Raw genomic sequence first — 19,172 nt, forward strand, 5'->3', positions numbered from 1 at the left:
ACATAATGCAAAATATGTTTGTCAGATATCGCTGGTGGTTCAAGCTGATTCTGATCTTACGCAAAAAGGTGCTTGTAAAACTGCCTTTTTGGGTTTATATAGTAATAAATGCAAACCTTTTTCAGTTTTTAATGTCTTTTGAAAATAAAATTTATGATTAAGGGGTTAAAAATGACATGTCATAGGAAATATAAAAAAATAATAATAATTGTAAGCTTACGCAAGCAGTCAAAAAGAATTGGCGGTCATGAGAAGAGAGAGAGTTGGAGGCTAATCCCAAACTCGGGAAACAGCTGAGCCGCTCGGTGACAGCTGCTCAACAATGTCGCGTGATAGTTTTAATTTTCAAACATAATCCAATAATGAATCTGCACTTTGTTTTGAAACCTTTATAAACAAAAAGGCTTTTACATGGTTACACAATTGAACATAATCTGCATTGTTTTTGCACTTTTGTTATTTGCACTTGCTTGATGGCACTTTGTAAACATACTTTAGCAAATGCTATATTTACTCTGAATACATCATACCTTTTTTTTTTCCCCCTGGTGAGTTTATTTCACTGTTGTTTTTTTATGAAACACTCGTGAACCTGTGACTTTTGACATTAGTGGGACCTGAGCTATTCTTCCAATGAAGTCCATACGATGCATCATTCTAGCCATTCATAAATGCTGATGACGTCATAGACTGGGATGTAGAAATGTGCCTTTTTGTGATCCCAAAATAGGCAACAAGTATGTTAGAACATAATATCGATGTTATAATATAAAACAGCATGACATTTGGAGCATAGCCTCGAGTGTAATGGAATGTCAATCGGTGTGACGTCAGCAGGTAACGCAACACCTGCATCACACCTGATATTTGAGCCTTCAAGTCACTTTACATAGAGTAGATGTTCTTTTGGCGTGTGGCTAGGAAAGCGTTACACAAAAAAAAACAGTAAAACATCAACAGGCAAGGAAATGGAATTTTTTTTTGGTATTTGTAAGAATTTTAGGGAGTGTCCCACGAATTTTGTCATCAGAGAAGACTATCCAAATTATTTTAAAACGACGGCAATTTATATGTGTGTGTGTGGGGGGGGGGAGTGGTAACATCGAGTGTTACTTTGGTAACAATAGTGATAAAAACATTTGTGATGGTAATCGTAAACATAGGTAACTTGCTCCCACACATGCGTGTGTCAATCAGAGCCGCGCATGCGCACAAGCTCACGCACGCAACACGCACGGTGAAGCCAAACTGGAAAAGTCGCATCGAGTGTCAACATTTAGAAAGAGAGAGAGAGAACACAAGCCATACGGTATACTTCTCTTCCTTTTCTTACCGTGTGCTCCCCGCAGACACTAAGCCACAACGCAGTTTAAATCCTTTAAATCCCAAGGTTTAAAGAGGTCTTGACGTGGTGGAGAAATAAAGAGGTGTGGAGGATTTGACTGCAAAGGTGAAGGGAGGAAAGAGCCGAAGCGCTTAGCCCCGCCCACTCGGATGATTGACGTACTCTCGCGTCAAAGCGTCTCTTAGCTTTGCCTTTAAAAAGACACAAAGTTATATCAATTCGCCGATTCCACTTTTGATATTGTTTTCCCGAAATGTGTCACCGTCTTTTATGGCATCACTATGAACCATAAAGTGAAGAGCTCGCCAAAGAGATGCAACGTAATACAGTACAGAAGTTGTAATTTGTCTCCCTCTGCTGGACATAAATGTTACTACGTAAGAGAATAAATTCTGTAATAAATAATGCTGGTCGTCTACTTAGTGAACGCTGTAAAGGAACCGCCCCAATTTACCTGAAGAGCTTTGAGAAGTATTTCGATAATAATTGTGATACACGCACTATACAGAGCTCATGTACTATTAATTGTACTCTGGTTCCCCCTAGTGTCAAAGGTTCGAAAACAGTCTATGATATGGCGTGATAAAGTATTATCATTTAATGTACCGTGTATTATTACAGTAACAGTAGGTATTTGATTGTATTTGGGTTTTAAATGATATTATTGCGTTAATCCCGTAGTCGCCCATCATTTTGGTGGGGAGGTGGGGTCCACCCTGTTGCAGGGGTCCCACCCACACAAATGACCGCAGTTGGCAGGACCACCGGGACAGCCGTCATATGCACACACATTCTCAAGGCAACACGTATTAATCACTATTATTATCATTTTGTGATTTGTTACTTTGATAATGGCTGAAGTGAGGCGGGGGGAAGAAGAGGACCATACTGAAATTCACCATGCCATCAACCAAGCAACAGGTAGATTAGTTTAAAATGCAAAATAAAAGTCAAATTGAGTGTTTTAGTGCGTAGACTCACAATAGCGTATTGGTATATGAATATTAAACCATAATTTAAATGATTTAACTTTTTATGCTTTGACTAGATCAAACCTAAAATACTACAATCGCTGTGTGATGGCTGTAAAATATATTTTTCTTATCAAAACATTCTGGTATGGATTAATGACTTTTCCATTCATTTCAATGAGGGAAGATGCTTTGCGATACAATCGATTTGTAGTGTGGTCATGGAATCAATTGTTTGGCATCTCAAGGCACCTTTAATAATCTGATTTGTGAGTTTAAAGAGGCAGGCTTGAGGTTTGTTGTGCAGCTGCTGTGCTGTGCTTGTGCTGTGTGTGCGGCTGTTGTGGTCCAAAGCATGTAGTCAATGTCAGCATGTGTTGGAGTGGCACAGACACAGCTGGGATGGGGGGGTGAAGTATTTCGCTGACCCCAGCAGCTTCACTCGTGTCCACTCACACATAAACATCACGACACAATACAGTAGACAATCACTTTAACCAATTGTGCAATTGTTGAATATGGATTTATTTAGTTAGTTTTTTCATTCTTATTTAATTTTTGTCAGATGTCTACTTTTACTTGAATGACTTGCCAGTGATTTTGTTTGATTGTCATTATGATTATTATCATTTTATTTTTTTATGTTGATATCTTTGATATATTTCCTTCCTTTTTGATGTTTTTTTTTTTTTTTCCACCTGAGCATTGTTGTGTGGCTCGGGCTCCACTTCTTGACTGACAGCATTCCACCTGATTTGAACATGGTGATTGTGGGTGTGTGCCTTTAATGTTTTTGTTGAGTTTTTTTTTGGTCACACACACCGGTCGGTATACAGACATTCAGTCTTACTAGTTCATCCGTCGGAAAGAATTCAAATTGAAACCAATTGTTAATAGTGGACGACATACTCCAGAGAGCTCCTCAGAAGGTAAGGAGCGTGTCAAAAGAGCTCTCTTGTCTTCTTGTTTAAAACAAGGAAGTGGCGGTAGTTTGAAAACGATCTCAGGCTAAAAACAAATGATAAAAAGCAAAAGCAAAAGAAGTAACAGATGTGATAGGTGCTTCATATTGTGACATTCCTTTAACCAAAATGATTGTATTCGCTTTAAATCAAATGAGGGCTTTGATTTTTTGACCTTTGTAATTTCTCCATTCATTTTTGTACATAGTAATTAGGTGGGTTCATTTTTAATTTCAATGACTCAACTGTTTGTTTTTAAAATTATTCAACAATCTGTCAATAGAAACAACACAAGAAAAATATTTAAAAACACAACTGCCAACGGTTTTAAAAATAAAGAAACATTATTGGAGATGAAATAAAACAGGAAGGCAGCCATTTTGTTTGAAGTAGATATTTGAACAAATTCCAGGGCTTGTACTTTGCACCTTATTATTAAAGTGAATAGTTTAAATTTCTGGTTTACACATTATGAGATCCAGACTTTCACGTTCGCTTGCATTGCTGGCGTTTCCTTGTAGTAGCTAGCTAGTCGCAGGATTCTTACCTGGCAACACACTATTCATTAAAATGGCAACCTTCTGTTCATTTTCACAGATCGTCTTGACAGAAACAAAGGAGACCTTTTCCAACACTGGTAAGTTCTGATGATTTATCCTAGTTTCATATCTTTAAAGTCCTTTGTTTGACAAAAGCAGTAGCTACTTTTTATTTAAATGATGCTTTGTGGATTTTGCCATTCTAAATGCTGTGTTGTGTTTTCAAAGGCGACCGGAGATCATCTCAGCGGAACCTCTGGATGACGACAACTGGTTCTCAAACGCATTTTCCGACTTCTTTTCTTCACCCCCTCAATCCATCTGGTCCTCAGGCATCCAGGTTTGCTCGAGCTTGGTTCTTAAGTTCATGTGAGGGAGATGGCAAATTTTTGAGCCACTTTGGAACGGTTGATTCTCTGGGATTCAAAGTTTCGAAATCATCTCGCTAAAGTTTCTGTTTTCCACAACTCAGCCCCCACCGTCCTATGACCAGGTGATTCAAGAAAAGACCAGAGAGGAGCACATTGTTCAGCCCACTGCTGCCCCCCGACGTGCTTTTTACTGCACTGCCACGACCTGCTACACACAGACCGACCCCGTCAAGGAGAAACCAGCCGGTAAAAAACATTGGATGATGCACCGAGAATTTCTTATTGAATTTCGTTCCTCTCTGAGTGTGATTCTTCTTCAGGTGAAAAGCCGCAAAAACCTCCAAAACTATCCTTGCCCGGACCTGAAAGTTCTTGGGAAAGTGGTCCGCAAAAGTCGCAAGAAAGACGGGACTCAAGCGATCAGTGGAACAGATCGGTCACCGTCCACTGGGAGACCACCGTGCAACCGGACCCAACGACTTTTTCTGTTCCTAGCTTAGAGCCAAGACCTGTCCCGCGTCCTCGCACAAAATCCAGAAAACAGACAGAAGATAACTTTCAGACATTGTTCAAAGTTGAAGATGATGATCTCCTGGTAGATGCTGGAGACTCAAATAAGTGTCAGAAGCAGCTGCTGGAGGTCTTTAGTCCCAACGGAGACCAAGCAAATCAGGAGGAACAAGTTCATGGCGAGATGAACAGTCATCGAAACATCCAGTCCAAGATCCAGGCCTTCGAGAGCCAGCTCGCCCCTGAGCACGCGAGTGCCTCAGAACCGATCAGACCGCAGGCTCCACCCAGAAAAGCTGTGGGGCCACCGGTGTCCGCTAAACCTCCCCTGGCATCTCAGAAACCCGCCGGAAATCCCGTGCGAGAAGAATTGGAGACCCTGCTCACAAAGGGGGGACCCGGCTTCCGCTCCCGCCCGCCATCGTTGACAAGAGACTACAGCATCCACGACGAGGAGCCCCCTTTGCCGCCGAGACGGCCGGCGGAGCCGACCAAGGAACCGCTGAAGGCCAACCTCAACGTCAACAACCACAACTCCAGCGCTATTCTCAGAGATAGCGACTATGGCGTCACTCCGGCGAGCAAGTCAAATTACGGTTCAGTTTCAATCGCAAAATAATTCAATCTAATGAATTTGAATAATAATAATACATTTATTTATGATTCACTTTGCATTTCTAAGAAACCTCAAAGTTCAAAGGTTAGCTGAAAGTGCTAAAGGTCAGCACAACGAGCATAGCCATTGCTATCTAAACTAGACGAAGATGCTAACGACAATTAGCAATTTTACGATTTAAAAACATGCCTATTTCTCGCTCTGTGACCTCAGATCCCGCTCCTGTCAAAGCGAGACCGTCTCTTACAAGAAGGCCCACCACTATTCGAGTCCCCGGACAAATCTGTGAGCCTCGCTCCGTTAAAAAATACAAAGCCATGATGAAGCAAAGTGCGATGAAAAATAACAGCTGCTATGTCCCATCAGCCACAGAGAGTCTTCAGGACAATCCTCCTCCGCTTCCAGTTCGGACACCTGTCGGCGATCCTCCTCCTCTTCCAGCTCGAGTACCTGTGGGCAATCCTCCTCCGCTTCCAGGTCGGCCACCCCTAAACACGGCAGCCGTTCCCAAGCAGAAGTCTTTACCCAGCAACTCAACACGGGTATGGATTTTTTTTACGAGCCCAAAAAGTAAACCGAGCATGAATATTTGTCGTGTTTCTCAGCAGGGACCGCCGTTAAGTGTCAAGCGGGCTCCGTCGCTGCCAAATCGGTGAGTAGAAGTGAAAATCCCCCTTCTGTTTCACAATTGACGTGACGCCATTTTGTTATTCTTCAGGCAACAGAGCATTAAAAAACCGCTCCCATCCCGCCCACCTCCAGCAAAACCCGGTCCGGGACGACCGCCGCCGCCGAGCGTGCAGGCCGCCAAGCCCTCCAAAGGTTTCCTTCTCCCTCCCAGACCTGTCCAGGGTCATTGTCTCTATGACAGATGCACAGTGAGGAGATCCCCGAAAGCACCTCCCTGTTCCCATGACTCCATTTTTAATTTGTGTGTCCTTCCCAAAGCTTCCACACGGATCCGCCGCTCCAGACTCGACAGGGGAACCATCATTCCGGGTCAGATGGGCTTTTTATTGAATAGGAGTCAAATTGTCAAGTCGCATGTTGCTAGGCAGGATTCGTAGCGCTTGCTAACAACCTACCCATTGGCTAATTAAAGTCCCTGAAGTTCCTGTGGTGTAAAACCTTGGAGACCTTGTTTGTGCAGGATGCAGCTCCCACTGGCAAGAAAGAAAATGGACAAATCGTTCAAGCCTTACACGACTTCACTCCAGGTGACCTCATTTCGTTTTTTTTTTTTATTGGATAACATTGTAACGACAAATTTGCTTGCTCCTAAATGTCACTGAAATGCGCTCTGGTTAAATGTAGCAATTTTTAATTTCACGGAGATTTTTTTTTTTTTTTTTTGTGGTTTCGTTAGAGGGTCCAGGAGAGATGGGCTTGAAGGCGGGTGACATCATCACCATGGTGGAGCGTGTGAATGGTGAATGGTGCAAGGGGACTTGTAAAGGATCCACTGGTTACTTCCCAGTTAACTTTGTCAAAGTGATGGTAAGTAAGAAACAGTTGTCATCTATAGTGTCAAACAAAAAGTGTTTATTTTGTGTTTTTTCTCTAATTAGTCAGGTGCACCACCCAAACGTGTTCCGGAGAAGAAACCAAAACCACTTTCTGTTAAAGTCAGGTCCGTTTTCTTTAAACAATTGTTGTGCACTCCTTTTTTTTTCCACCATTTTTTTTTAATCCAGTGTTTTTTTTTATTTTACGTCTCGCATGTCTTTTTGATGTATGAAGCGGTCCAAGATGCGTGGCCCGCTTTGATTTCGCCAGTGAAACCGGCGAGGAGTTGTCGTTCGCCGAGGGCGACGTGATCCAGCTGCAGGCCTACGAGGGCAACGAGTGGGCCCGCGGCCAGCTGGGCGCCGCTTCCGGAATTTTCCCTCTCAACTTTGTAGAAGTTGTGGAAGATCTGCCGCCAGCGCCCGCTAGGCAGCAAAGTCGGGCTACTGTCAACAAGGTCGCATTGCCAGGTGAGAAGACATACGGCCAACATTCAGTTGAATTAAAGAAAATTGAGTAATTTCCTCAGTCTAACTTGTTGATTTAAAATATTATTATTATTCAGAGCATATCTGGTACTTTAAATTGTGCGCCTCTTTATTCACAGGCATGGTCACGAATCAGCCAGAAGCTGTCAAGCCGGCTCAGGTAGCCCACAATTATAATTACGGTGACCCAATTTCTGTGTTTTTCCATATCTGAGCCGTCAAATCTTTTATCGTGTTGCCCCCCTCAGTCACCGGTGGAATGGGCGCAGGCTCGACACGACTTTGACGGCAAGGCGGAGGACGAGCTGTCCTTCAAGCGAGGCGACTGCATCCTCGTGACCAAGCACATCGATGACGAGTGGAGCTGCGGAAGACTCAACGGGAAAGAAGGAATCTTTCCTAAGGCTTTCGTGGAGAGTCGCACAGGTATGACGTCCACACATGACGGTTGTTGGAGATTCCAGTTTTTCCAGTTAGACTCTAGGCTGGATGGCTAGAATTAAGTGTAATTGCACATCCACTACAGTAGGTGGCAGTGTTGTGCTCGTCAGTGTGTGTTAAGTTTTTTATTTATTTTATGATGAGCTGGTCCAACGTCACCCCCTGAAGGAATGAAGGGAAGGGCCATGTACGACTTCACTTCAGACTGCGACGAGGAACTCTCCCTGCAGGTCATTTTTTTTCAAGGATATTTTTGAAATGCGTGTCAAAGCATCCTGACATTTTGCACTTAATTGCTTTGCAGGTCGGTGACATCATCACTGACCTGGAGTCCATGGATGACGAATGGTTCCTGGGTGACTTGAGAGGCAAACGGGCCCTGGTGCCTAAAAATTACGTTCAAGTGCTCTGATGTATTGACCCACACCTCAGCCAATTGTTTTACGATGCAGTATTTGACATTAGCGAATATTTTCTGCTGCATTACATTTCTAACTGTTATGACAACTAATTCTGTAATAAAATAGCTGTGCAATAGCACCATCTAGTGTTTTATCTCCGCATTACAACCATTGTATTGAAAACAAGACAATTTACAATTTTACAAGCATTGCAGGGGCTTGTGCTGTGAACAGCAATGACAAAAAGACAAGTCCAAAATTGGTCATTTACATTTTTTTTATTATTAAATCTGCCCGGGCTTTTATTTCTAGACAGACTCCTGGATGGGGGGCTCGTAACCGTCTGCCCTCTCCACCTTGGCTCCGGTGTCGTCTCCGGCCGTTTTGGCAGCGCTGCCTGAACTGCCCTCGCCGTGGAGCTCCATCAATTTGCCCACTGTAGAAGAAACACAGGCAATGTATTTAACAGCCAGGATGGACAGAACTAGCGGCGCGCAGATGTAAATATCAATTCATATAATTATTATTTTTAATATTTAACCTAAAGGCAGAGTTTAGATTAGATCACCCAGCCGATGGACATTGCGGCTTACGTTCAAACTTGGGCTTCTTCAACATTTTGACTTTGCGGACGTAGACATCGTGCAGGGGGTAGATGGACTGGCAGGCCTTCTCGATGTCCTTGCCAATGCTGTCAGGGATCCTGAAAGAAAAGCCCAAATACCAAAACGTCAATATAATCAGAAAGGACACCCAACGGCCGAAACCTCTGACAGCACGCCACTCACAGCTTGTTAACGACCTCCTTCAGGTCGTTGGTCTGCACCTCGCGGGTCATGATCTCTACCATCTTCTTGCGGATCTGGCGCACTTGCTGGTGCTGGGCGTACGAGGTCTTGCGGATCTGGTTGGTGCGCTTCTTGGTGAAGCCCACGCAGAAGAGGCGCAGCAGGTAAGCATCTGTGGTCTTCACGTCCACATGGGCCTCGATCATGGTCTGGGGAAACACCTCAGGTTTAGGCACTATAACAAGGCTGCGACGATCCAGTATTTTGATCGGCGAATCAATTTTGGTGCCATCCGCTAATCGGATAAAACTTAAACAATGTGGAGAGAGATGCTGGATGTGTTTGTTCTGTCCACACTTGGTATTACCTGCCACTTCTTGACCATGGAGCACATCTTGTCACGGGTTAGGTCCATGCCGTGGAAGTTGGTGAGGCAGTTCTTGCCCTGCACATCCTCCGTGATCAGCTTGAACTTGCGGAAGGCTACCTCGTCGTTCTGCAGGTCAGCGAGGCTCACTTCGAACACGCGACCCTTCAGACCGTCTGAGGCGATTCCTGGGAGCAAAGAAGGTACAAAATGAGGCCATTTAGGTGCCAACGAGCAGGCAGGAGATCACCATTCAGTTAAACGGCGCATCTGATGAACCCCAAATAATGTTCTAGAAAATTAAACTCACTGGTTCCCTGAGTCCTGGTGACCAACGTCTTGCCAAGATTGCGGATGATGAACATGGCCGGCGCTTTGACATCATACCAGTCTTTTTTGGAGAAGGGATCCACACTGGAAGAAATAACATTTTTAGTTACGATTTAAAGGATGCCAAGGAAAAAAAACATGACCTCTATAGAGAATATAACATGGTGTGAACTAGTTGGAGTGCATCTTTGCTAACTAAAATAAGCTAACCACCACTTGTGACTCCTTTGCTCACTAATAATTCAAACTTTAAGTCGCTACATAAATTCAACAGCATATGCAGCTCTATCTTGACACTATCATCCAAGTGTACAGAACTAGCACCGCATTCGAAGAGTTAATACGGTAGTAAACGTGACGCCGACTAACTCCGTGCTAACATGCATTAGCTCCGGGAAACGCGAAAAGCTTTGTCAAACCTCCAAGACGATTGAATAGACTTCTGGTTGTCACTAGGCGGTTAATATTAAAGTTAATTACGGCATAAACCTACAATTAAATCAAATACATCAAGGAGAATGACATTGTAATGGCTGAGGCCAACGCTCGACCGACGCAGGCCTGCGACGACGACAGTAGCCCAAGTTATCCGCTAAATATCCTGTTCATCCGCCCTTCTTTTATTACGTTTTGTGTAATAATCTGAAGTGCGCAGATTTACTGATACTCCGCTGGGTGAATTTTGTACTTACATCTTCTTTTTGGCACCCTTTTTGCCGCCTTTAGTCAGCCTCTTATTCTTGCCGACTGCCATGTTGGCTACAGGGAGTGAAAGAGGAGGAGAAGAAGAAATCGCGCGAGAATTCAAGAGAACGAGATCGAGGCTCATTTGTCCTCTCGCGACGCCCACTCGAGAGCGCTGTGCTGGACCAGCGACGTGCCTACGACGGCCACATTGGTGGGGGCAATGTTTCCTTCAAAGGTAATGCATGCATGTAGATTGAAGAAAAATCACAACTTGCTACGGTTTTCATGAGATTTAATTTTTGGTTAACGTCAAAGTACGTCCTATTAATACATGAACATGAAATAAAGTGGCAACCTGCAATTTACCTTGATAGCACCGCCCCCCCTAAAAACCCCATCTTTTATTTAATAAGGGATTAATCCATCAAATTTTTGTCAAGTAACAATTCATTCAAAAACAGGAAATGAAAACAAATTAACACCGCAGGAAATGCGCTGACAAAATGATGATTACTGGTTTGTGAGTAAAACTAGTAAAATATTATTCCTCGATATACAAAGCAAAAGCAGATGCTTGGAAATGTTTTGATTAGATACAAAACTGGGATTATGCTTTCATGGAGGACTACAGAAATAATAATAAAAAAAACGTGACGTTTAATTCTGGCGACACCTGAGCCGCACACCTGCCGCGCTCCCCACCTCTTGAGCGGAACCAGCCCGCTCCGACTGACGACTCCTCCGCGCGCATGCGCATGCTTCCTCACTCGCGGGCTTCTACTGTCATGGCGGTGACGGTCTGAAAGCTACCGGGGAGCATATCAGGAAGCGAAGGGCGGACGCAGCGAGCAGCTGGGTGAACGCTTCACTCTCTTCAGCCGGGCTTGAGTGGACTTTCCCGAGACGACCGGACACCACCCTCCCCACCTCTCTTCTTCCGTACACGGTGGTTCATTCGGCGTGTAAGCGAGCTTTGAGAGTTTGCCGCCGCTACCTGTCAAGTGTACGGACTCCGTGACAATAGCAACTTCCGCCGGTTGTAGAGTGGCTCTTTTTTTGGAGGCTTTCCAAGGAAGCGAGCGTCGGGGAAAGGCAAGCCGTGGTTCTACCTGCCACCCCCGACCATTACCTCACCCCTGGCTTCTTCATTGGACGGCATTAATCCATCCGCCTGTGGGCTATCAAGTTTCGGACTCGGAAGAGGAATAGTTTCTAACAACGAAGCGGCACTCTTTGTACTTTGACTTTATTGATATCGAATGGCGAGGAAGCTACTCATGTGCCTTTAGACTCCCACCAGCAACTCCGGAGGGACATTAAAGCGAGCCTTTCGCTCCCTTTCCGCCTTTGACTGAGCACCTCCGCCATTGGAGGCGAACAGGTGGCTTTACCTGTGGACGCCACCTGCCCTCCCACCTTGAGCAATGGCGAGCGAGGAGGTCACGCCGGGCAATTTGCCGCTCAACCCCGCTGTACCCATCCGAGGTATCCGGATGAAATTCGCCGTGCTGGCCGGACTCATGGAAGTTGGGGAAGTTTCCAACCGAGACGTCGTGGAGACAGTGTTCAACCTGGTAAGCTGATTATGCGCGCTCAGAATAGGCCCCAGGTAGCACCTTCATGCTGGGATGGATCATCGTGACATGTTGGGGGAGAGAGTGATATGTCTTGTTAACACTGTACACACACACACACACACACACTTCTGTCATGCTGCTTTTCACTGTCAAAGCCAAGCAGTGTCCTTGAATTGATGAATTTGCATTTCGTCTTTGGGTCAATTCTAGAACACCGGTGTCTAACTCGAGGCCCGGGGGCCAGATCTGGGCCACCACATCATTCTATATAGCCCGTGAAAGCAAATCATGAATTTTAAAATGTCGAGCAATTAATAATGTTGTTGCATTTTGTTGATTTTTCTCTGACTATTGTGCTGATCCATCACGACGCTAGGAATCCTTATGAAATAAGCTGCCGTTGTATTAAGGGACAGATAGCACAGTGAGTCATTATTAGCGTTGACGCGCAGAGAAACTAAAATGTGCGAGTGGTAAATCGAATGCGACGTGATGACTGGTGTCAGGATCCTCATTGCCAGGAGCACGTCGGCTTGTGACATATCCAGGTCAGTGATGGTGTGTTTTTTTGCGTACAACCTCTTGTCCACCTCTATGTGTCCTTATCTTATTTCGTCTGGTGGCGTCCTGACAGGATTCTCAAATTGGAAGTTTTTCCCGGAGAGGGCGACCAAACCGGAGAAGGGCGATATGCAACTGGAGCTGGGCCGGTTTGGCGGCAGGACGGGGGATGGGGTGGCGGCGGCGGTGGTGAAGGGAGAACCTGCAAAACTGCTTTGTCACAGTGGCAATAGTTTATCGTATGGGACGGTACAATCTGTTGTAGTGTGTCACGCCTGAGGAGAAGCTTGGAGGAATTCAGGGAGCCGTAGTAGCTTGGAATCGATTCTGGGATGCTGAGCGTTGATTTGTTCAGTTTTTACAATTTTTTCGGAATGCAAATATTTGCAGATGGTAGAATCATCATTTTTAATTCGTCGATTGATGTCCTGCTTTGTTGGTGTTTTTTTTTCTTTTTTTTTTTAAATGCACCTCACGTACAGTGAAACCGAAAGTACGCTTCTGCTTCTCTCCTCCCTGAAGCACGATATTTCCTTGACACTAATTACTACTTTCCTATTAGTCAGGGCTTTGATACCATGTTGTCGCATTTTGGAGCAAGATTCCAAAAATAGCCTTTTTACTAGATCGCTTTGTGTGACCTACGGTGAAAACTGTCATCAAAACATATTCGCTCGTTTTATGCTTTTAGAAGTAATCAAAAGAAATTGTCCCCCCCCCCCCCCCCCCCCCCTCGCCATCAACTGCAGTGTGTGCGCGCTTATCTACGGGTAGTAAAGCTTACAAAACACATCATTTTTTGCATACTGTAAATATAGCCAAGAATTCTGTCATACATAAATGATTTTAACCTCTGTCTAAGGCTTTACGTTAATTGCTCACACGTTGACGTCCTCCTGCGAGAACACAAAAGATCAATGGAGACAAGAAGAGTCTCGGGCCCGGTGTGAGTCACTGGCCTACTTCCGAGCCACGCGGCTTTCGATCACCGTTAACCCGTTTTGTGGTTTGCACCGTGGCTTTCTCGCTCACCAAAGCTCATTATTACTAGTCTGCGGTCGATTAGATTGGACACACTGGCAGATTAAAAACAAACAAGTGCCAATAGAACATACTGTACCATCCTATAAAGAAATTACTATTCCGTATGTTAAAAAACATGTCATACAAAGTACATACCGTAATTTTCGGACTATAAGTCTCGTTTCTTTTCATAGTTTGGGTGGGGGGGGCGACTTATACTCAGGAGCGACTTATATACATATATGTTTTTTTTCACTTTCTTTGGCATTTTATGGCTGGTGCGACTCATACTCCGATGCAATTTATAGTCCGAAAATTACGGTACATAGATCTTATCAGGTGCAATTTATTACGATTTAAAATTGGTCACTTTGACAACATTACAAGGAAATCACAATGTCCAATCACCGGTAAGCTATTTAGAAGATGCTCATCGGCATGATGTTAGCATTATATCGCTAATGAGAAGACGATAACTTCAAACTTCAAATCTGTATGATATGAATAAAATTTCAGGCGCGTGTTTACGTAGGCACCTTGGGAACTGGCTTTGTCCAACTCAAATGAAGCAGAACCTTTTGACTCTTTGTTAGCTGTCCAAAGGTCAACTTTGTCTCGACACCTCCTGGGAAAATGGCTTGTAAATGTTTGACTCTCTTTTTCAATCGGGAAGTTGTTTTATTTTTTTTTTAGTAAGGTCAAAGCTTGTGTGTCTTTCTGACTCTTACAATGTATTATAATGAAAAGAAAAAAAAGTGTTGGTTTTTGGTTGAGATAAAAAGATGTTTAAAAATAATACTCTAAAAGGGTGAAAAACGGTTTAGTCTTTAGCATCAGCAACCGATGTCACTTTGAGGCAACGGCGAGTGGCTTTGGTTCAAGTGAAGGACAGACAGCTGGCCCGGCAGCCGGACCCCCGGCTGATCCGCTGGAGTTTGACGAGTTATTGGTCTGGAATGTGGTTTTACCTGAAGGCAAGGTCACGCTGCAAACATCTTCACTCTTGCTTCCCATTGCACCATTCAACAGACTGCATTTCACTTTGTATCCAAATTGTATTCTGCGCTAAAACGATTTTAAAAATGTAGTGACGATTGCATGCAGCAGTCACGTTCCGATCATGTTCCAGATTCACCCTCCAGGGAAATCATCCACCCTTCCATCCATCCACCACGTTCGTAAATAATTACAATACGCCACAACGTTTTTCTTTTTAATGGAGCACAAGATCGGTTACGGTTTCTAACTGCCATCCAAAGTCATAATGAGGGCGTCGATTACAAAAGGCAATACCTGCAATACCGGTTTTAGAACAAACAGGAAAAAAAGAGAGTCTGGTTGAGTCGGACTGACTGGCGCGTGCGGCTCATCCGTGCCCGTTTCTCAAATTTTGCAAATGCCACTCCACCAAACGTGGCGGTCAGCTCACGGCGTGTACCAAACAAGGAAATTCTTTGTTTGTTTTTGAGATCCAATCGCCTCCTTTTCCGTCCACGCCTCTTGGCCGCTCTGGCATTCTTCAGCATGACCCCGACGAACGCCAAGTGTTTTGAGTTTGAGCATCTTATCCGCAAAGATGTGATGATTTTGTCGGGGCAAAATTAGTCGAGTATTACGACTCCCTTCCTGAAAAGCCATTTCCCTTCTCGCTTCTCTGATGCAGAACGGATCCTCAAGTGGTGGAACCATCCCAAGCTGCCATTGAAGCTCTTTTGAAGATATTCTTAGAAAAATACAGAAAAATGTTTTCTTAACGGACCATTTCTCTTAGTTTTTATGCCCCTCCGCCGTTCCTCAACACATTTTATTATTTGAGAGTCCAATCTCCCCATCTGAATATCCAAATGATTTGAACTTTGTAATGGATTTATTCCACTTTGTGGGCCACTCTATCCAAGGTCATTGTTTTCTGCCACTCCTGGATAACGTTCATCAAGTGGCCGCGTGGTTTGTTTTGACGAGCAGATCGGAGAAGATGAAGCGGCGCGTTCGAGTGCCTTCCTGTGTGAAACGTATCATAAGTGCTAACGCTTCTGCTGGGAACTGTAATGAGAGTGATGAAGCATAATAAGGTCAGTGTGGTATAAATTAGTCCTGGGAGTTGCCGTTAGCACGTGTGTGTGTGGCTGCACACAATTCTCTGAGTCAAATTTGGTATTAAAAGGAAATGATATGGCAGATATTATTTGTGAAATAATAAATTGGATATCCACGAAAGGTGTTAAGTGTGGAATTACTTCTGATAGTTATTATTACTAAATATTATGGCAAGAATGCTTTTCTATAAGTTTTTTTTTTTTTTATGTAAGGTCCCGCAAACAGGAACTCACCCCCCCCCCCCCTTCCTCTTTAAGCATCGCTCAGATCAGATTATTTGCCTGACCTCCCGCCGACGCCAAAATGGCTCACGTGTGATCTGTCCGTGACCAACGTCGCTCTCATGGACCGATGCGCTCATCCAAGCGCCTTTGGTTTGATGAGATGGCTCGTTAAAAAGAGGATGCGTTTAAAGGGCTGTTAGGGGGGGGGGAGAAAAAAAAAAAAAAAAAAGTAGGCCACCGGCGCCTCGTCGCTCTGACAGCTCGTTTGAGTGTTTTTCGGCCTCGCTCTTGTCGGAAAGGTTGATATCGCTACTCGTGGATCGGAGGTTGTCATGTGGAACTTGACAGCCGGTGTTTTGTTTGCCCTTGATGGGGCTTTTGAAATAAACAATCTCGAGTTGGAGTACAGCAGTGATGCGTTTCTTTTTGTGTGTATGTTTTTGGGCTGAGTGGCTATTTGAAATTGTGAGGGGGGGGGGGGGGCAGTCAGGCGAGAACGCCGAACCGGGCAAATGATTGATTACGGCAAAAATGGCAGACTGGCGTGACACAGGTGGCCGAGGACACGGCCGTGGTTATTTCTCGATCCGACGGAAAAATGCGCCGAGACCCGAAACAATAACCAAACTCGGTCTACCTTTCCCTGCCGCGCTCACGTGTTCTTCTCCATGGTGACCACCGAGAACGTACTTTGTCTTGCGGCTGCTCGGCCATGATTAATTCAGGTAGCCCTCGGGGGGGATGGTGAGGACGGTGGAGAAGAGCCCGGGCTGGGTTACCAAGCCGGGGGGGGGGATCTGGTTGCCACAAGGCGACAGCGTTTAGGTGCTCGGAGACACTCGGCGACTGTATGCTAATGATGGAACAGGCCAAACGCTGTGTGTGTGTGTGTCTGTGTGTGTGTCACTGTGAATTCATCCGTTCAGCCGCAATCCGAATGTGAAGCTTGCTGTCACACAGCTGGAGTAAAACAACTCCACAAAGGGAGGGGGGTCTCGCTGAAGATCATATTAATTTAAGATCTCAGCGTGACATAACACGTCCAGATCATGATGGGCTCCATCACCGAATCAAAGCGGGGACTAATTTCGCCCCGTAATTAATGCAGAGTGTGTCCGCGTCAGCGTCTTCGTAGTTTCTCTTCGCCGTCCGTCGGCAATGATGGATGGATGAGTCGCCCTGAGTGGCAGACTCATAAATCAGAACTTTGTGAGGAGAAAATGGCGCCCCGGAGAGGCTAATGGCGCATCTGGACCCAGCTGCACTCAACTTGTACCTGAACCTCATGTCATTGTTTGTTTTTGAAAAAGAAGTCAGCCTATCGAAAAGTAGGGAGGGGAAGATTTACCGCTCGTTAGGCTTACCGGTTTGACGGTTTTACAGTGGTTTTAAAAAAACTAAATTTCAAAAATGGCTCTCACCGCTATTGAGCTCTTTTTTTTTTTGTGGGGACGTCCAAGCAGGGCCTAAAATGATTGACTGCTTGCGGTTGCCTCTTTGAAGAATTTTTTTTTTTTTTTTTATTATTCTCGACAATTAAGAGAAGACGAGTTGATGAGTTTATTGGAGGCACTGTAAAGGTACAAAACGGTAGAAAAAGTTATAAATGATTTATCGTAATCTCATTTTTGTATAAAACCTGGCATTTTTATATTTCCTGCACATCCACTATGCATTTCATTCTTACAGTTGTAAAAGACGGTGAGCGTGTCAGCATGTGTGTTTATGCCTTGTAAATTTTTTATTTTTTTTTCCTGGGGTGCTTGTTAAAAATAGACCTTTTCCGTCTTCACCTTGTGAAATTTTCAGCTTGACAACCAAATTGATATCTTTTTTTCTGCTCTTGGTACAAGCGTGTGGGAAATAATTGAATTTTTTGCATTAATGTGTTTTTTTTGTTTTTTTTATGCTGCCAAGGCCACTGTGACCTGGAAATTCATTATTTCTTCCCTGTTAATGTGATAGTTAAAGAATGCTCGGCATCATTTCAAATTCCATTCCATCACTCATCCCGATCATCTATGTATGTATCCCAACGTGCTGTAATTTTCTTCCACGATATATATATATTTTTTTTTGACGAGATGGATGATGTCATATCCTGGCGCGAGGTTAAACGACAAATGTTGTTTCGTGCCATCTTTATCTGTCGCGGAACACGCAAGCACGTAATCTCACCTCGCTCTAATTGGACAGCCTCCGGTCCTCGCCGCCATCCACGTAATGGCCGCCTCGTACATCACGTGTTCATTTTACGCCTTTGATCGGGAATATGACGAGCCTCACCGCCGAAATTAATTTTGCCGTCTATCTTGTTACTCTCCTTATCTCCTTTCGATGAGGCTGGCTTCGATAATAAAAACGTCACGGCTGCTATTTGGAAATGAGGTATTGTGACTTTTATGGCTGGCGACAACATTTATTTGCCAGTCTCATGAATAAAAAAAAGAAAATAAAATAAATAAGGCCAGCAGATGGATGTTTTTTTTTTTTTACTTTAAAAAGGGAGTCAACTCAAAAAACATTTCTTTCTCTTGTTCTCTTTCCAGCTGGTGGGCGGCCAGTTTGACCTGGAGATGAACTTCATCATCCAAGAGCCCGAGAGCATCGTGTGCATGGTGGAGCTCCTGGACAAGTGCGAGCCCACCTGCCAGGCAGAGGTGTGGAGCATCTTCACCGCCATCCTGAAGAAGAGCGTGCGCAACCTGCAAGCGTGCACCGACGTGGGCCTCATTCAGCTGGTGCTGCAGCGCGTCTCCAACACGGACAGCATGATCGCTGGTACGCAAGGCCAATATTAAACATTCCATACCTTAATTGATAATCGGAGTTGTGGGCCACACGAACAAAAAAAAAAAGCTTTTCTACAAGATAGGAGGCAACTCATTTTTATTTCAAGATAGTCTAAAATGTAGCCCGAAAAGACTTTATTTGTTGACAGCCTCGATTCTTCTTTTGGATACTTTGCTGGGCTTGTGGTGCCGGGAATAAGGCTTTGCAACGACTCTGCAAAATTGCTAAGATTACCGGGATCTCCTCTGACGGGGTTTGCATCAGTGCCCTTCTCGCCGGCGAAAACAGCGCAGGCCTCCAGCAACAGTGCAGTCAAGTGAGGGGGAAGTAGATGTTACCTCGAGTGGAAATGTTCCATCTTTTGACATCGTTCCTCTGATACGCAATCATTTAAAGTTCATGAATTCGTGGTAAAAAAAAAACATTTGAATATCGTGTTGAACCACTGTGACTTTTTCTTGTTCTTTCAGACTTGCTTGTGGACATGCTCGGCGTGCTCGCCAGCTACAGCATCACCGTCAAAGAGCTGAAGCTGTTCTTCAGCAAGCTGCAAGGAGAGAAAGGCCAGTGGGTGA

At 44.5% G+C, this 19,172-nt stretch overlaps 3 protein-coding genes and 1 long non-coding RNA gene across 8 annotated transcripts in view; 2 read left to right on the forward strand and 2 right to left on the reverse strand.

Annotated features, from left to right (window-relative positions):
- Window positions 1-2,196: 2,196 nt before the first annotated feature.
- sh3d19 (SH3 domain containing 19) lies at window positions 2,197-8,289 on the forward strand. The gene is made up of 18 exons (XM_061273781.1): window positions 2,197-2,266; window positions 3,876-3,915; window positions 4,046-4,157; window positions 4,290-4,434; window positions 4,509-5,294; window positions 5,528-5,599; window positions 5,681-5,856; window positions 5,920-5,966; window positions 6,033-6,192; window positions 6,263-6,313; window positions 6,465-6,531; window positions 6,681-6,811; window positions 6,883-6,944; window positions 7,055-7,290; window positions 7,428-7,468; window positions 7,557-7,734; window positions 7,894-7,979; window positions 8,054-8,289. Exons 1-18 carry the CDS (start codon window positions 2,197-2,199, stop codon window positions 8,159-8,161), a joined length of 2,568 nt encoding a protein of 855 aa, XP_061129765.1. The 3' UTR covers window positions 8,162-8,289.
- Window positions 8,290-8,409: 120 nt separating this feature from the next.
- rps3a (ribosomal protein S3A) lies at window positions 8,410-10,475 on the reverse strand. Its single transcript, XM_061275514.1, has 6 exons — window positions 10,328-10,475; window positions 9,616-9,719; window positions 9,306-9,493; window positions 8,939-9,147; window positions 8,744-8,853; window positions 8,410-8,586 (listed from the first exon to the last, which is right to left on the reverse strand). The coding sequence occupies exons 1-6, from the start codon at window positions 10,462-10,464 to the stop codon at window positions 8,459-8,461; spliced, it is 876 nt and encodes a 291-aa protein (XP_061131498.1). The 5' UTR covers window positions 10,465-10,475; the 3' UTR covers window positions 8,410-8,458.
- Window positions 10,476-10,597: 122 nt separating this feature from the next.
- Window positions 10,598-14,912, reverse strand: LOC133152026 (uncharacterized). The gene is made up of 2 exons (XR_009714032.1): window positions 14,452-14,912; window positions 10,598-11,945 (listed from the first exon to the last, which is right to left on the reverse strand). It is a non-coding gene; the product is annotated as an uncharacterized LOC133152026 (long non-coding RNA).
- The window catches only part of lrba (LPS-responsive vesicle trafficking, beach and anchor containing), a 97,483-nt gene continuing 89,389 nt past the window's right edge, over window positions 11,079-19,172 (forward strand). For all 5 annotated transcript variants that reach the window (XM_061275480.1, XM_061275484.1, XM_061275483.1 and 2 more), the window contains exons 1-3: window positions 11,079-11,896; window positions 18,354-18,585; window positions 19,068-19,168. In XM_061275480.1, the coding sequence (XP_061131464.1) occupies window positions 11,747-11,896; window positions 18,354-18,585; window positions 19,068-19,168 (483 nt within the window). In that variant the 5' untranslated portion in view covers window positions 11,079-11,746. The remainder of the gene's footprint in view (window positions 11,897-18,353; window positions 18,586-19,067; window positions 19,169-19,172) is intronic.

The sequence above is a fragment of the Syngnathus typhle genome, linkage group LG3 (genome assembly GCF_033458585.1).
Source record: "Syngnathus typhle isolate RoL2023-S1 ecotype Sweden linkage group LG3, RoL_Styp_1.0, whole genome shotgun sequence".
In the NCBI taxonomy this organism is placed as follows: domain Eukaryota; kingdom Metazoa; phylum Chordata; class Actinopteri; order Syngnathiformes; family Syngnathidae; genus Syngnathus; species Syngnathus typhle.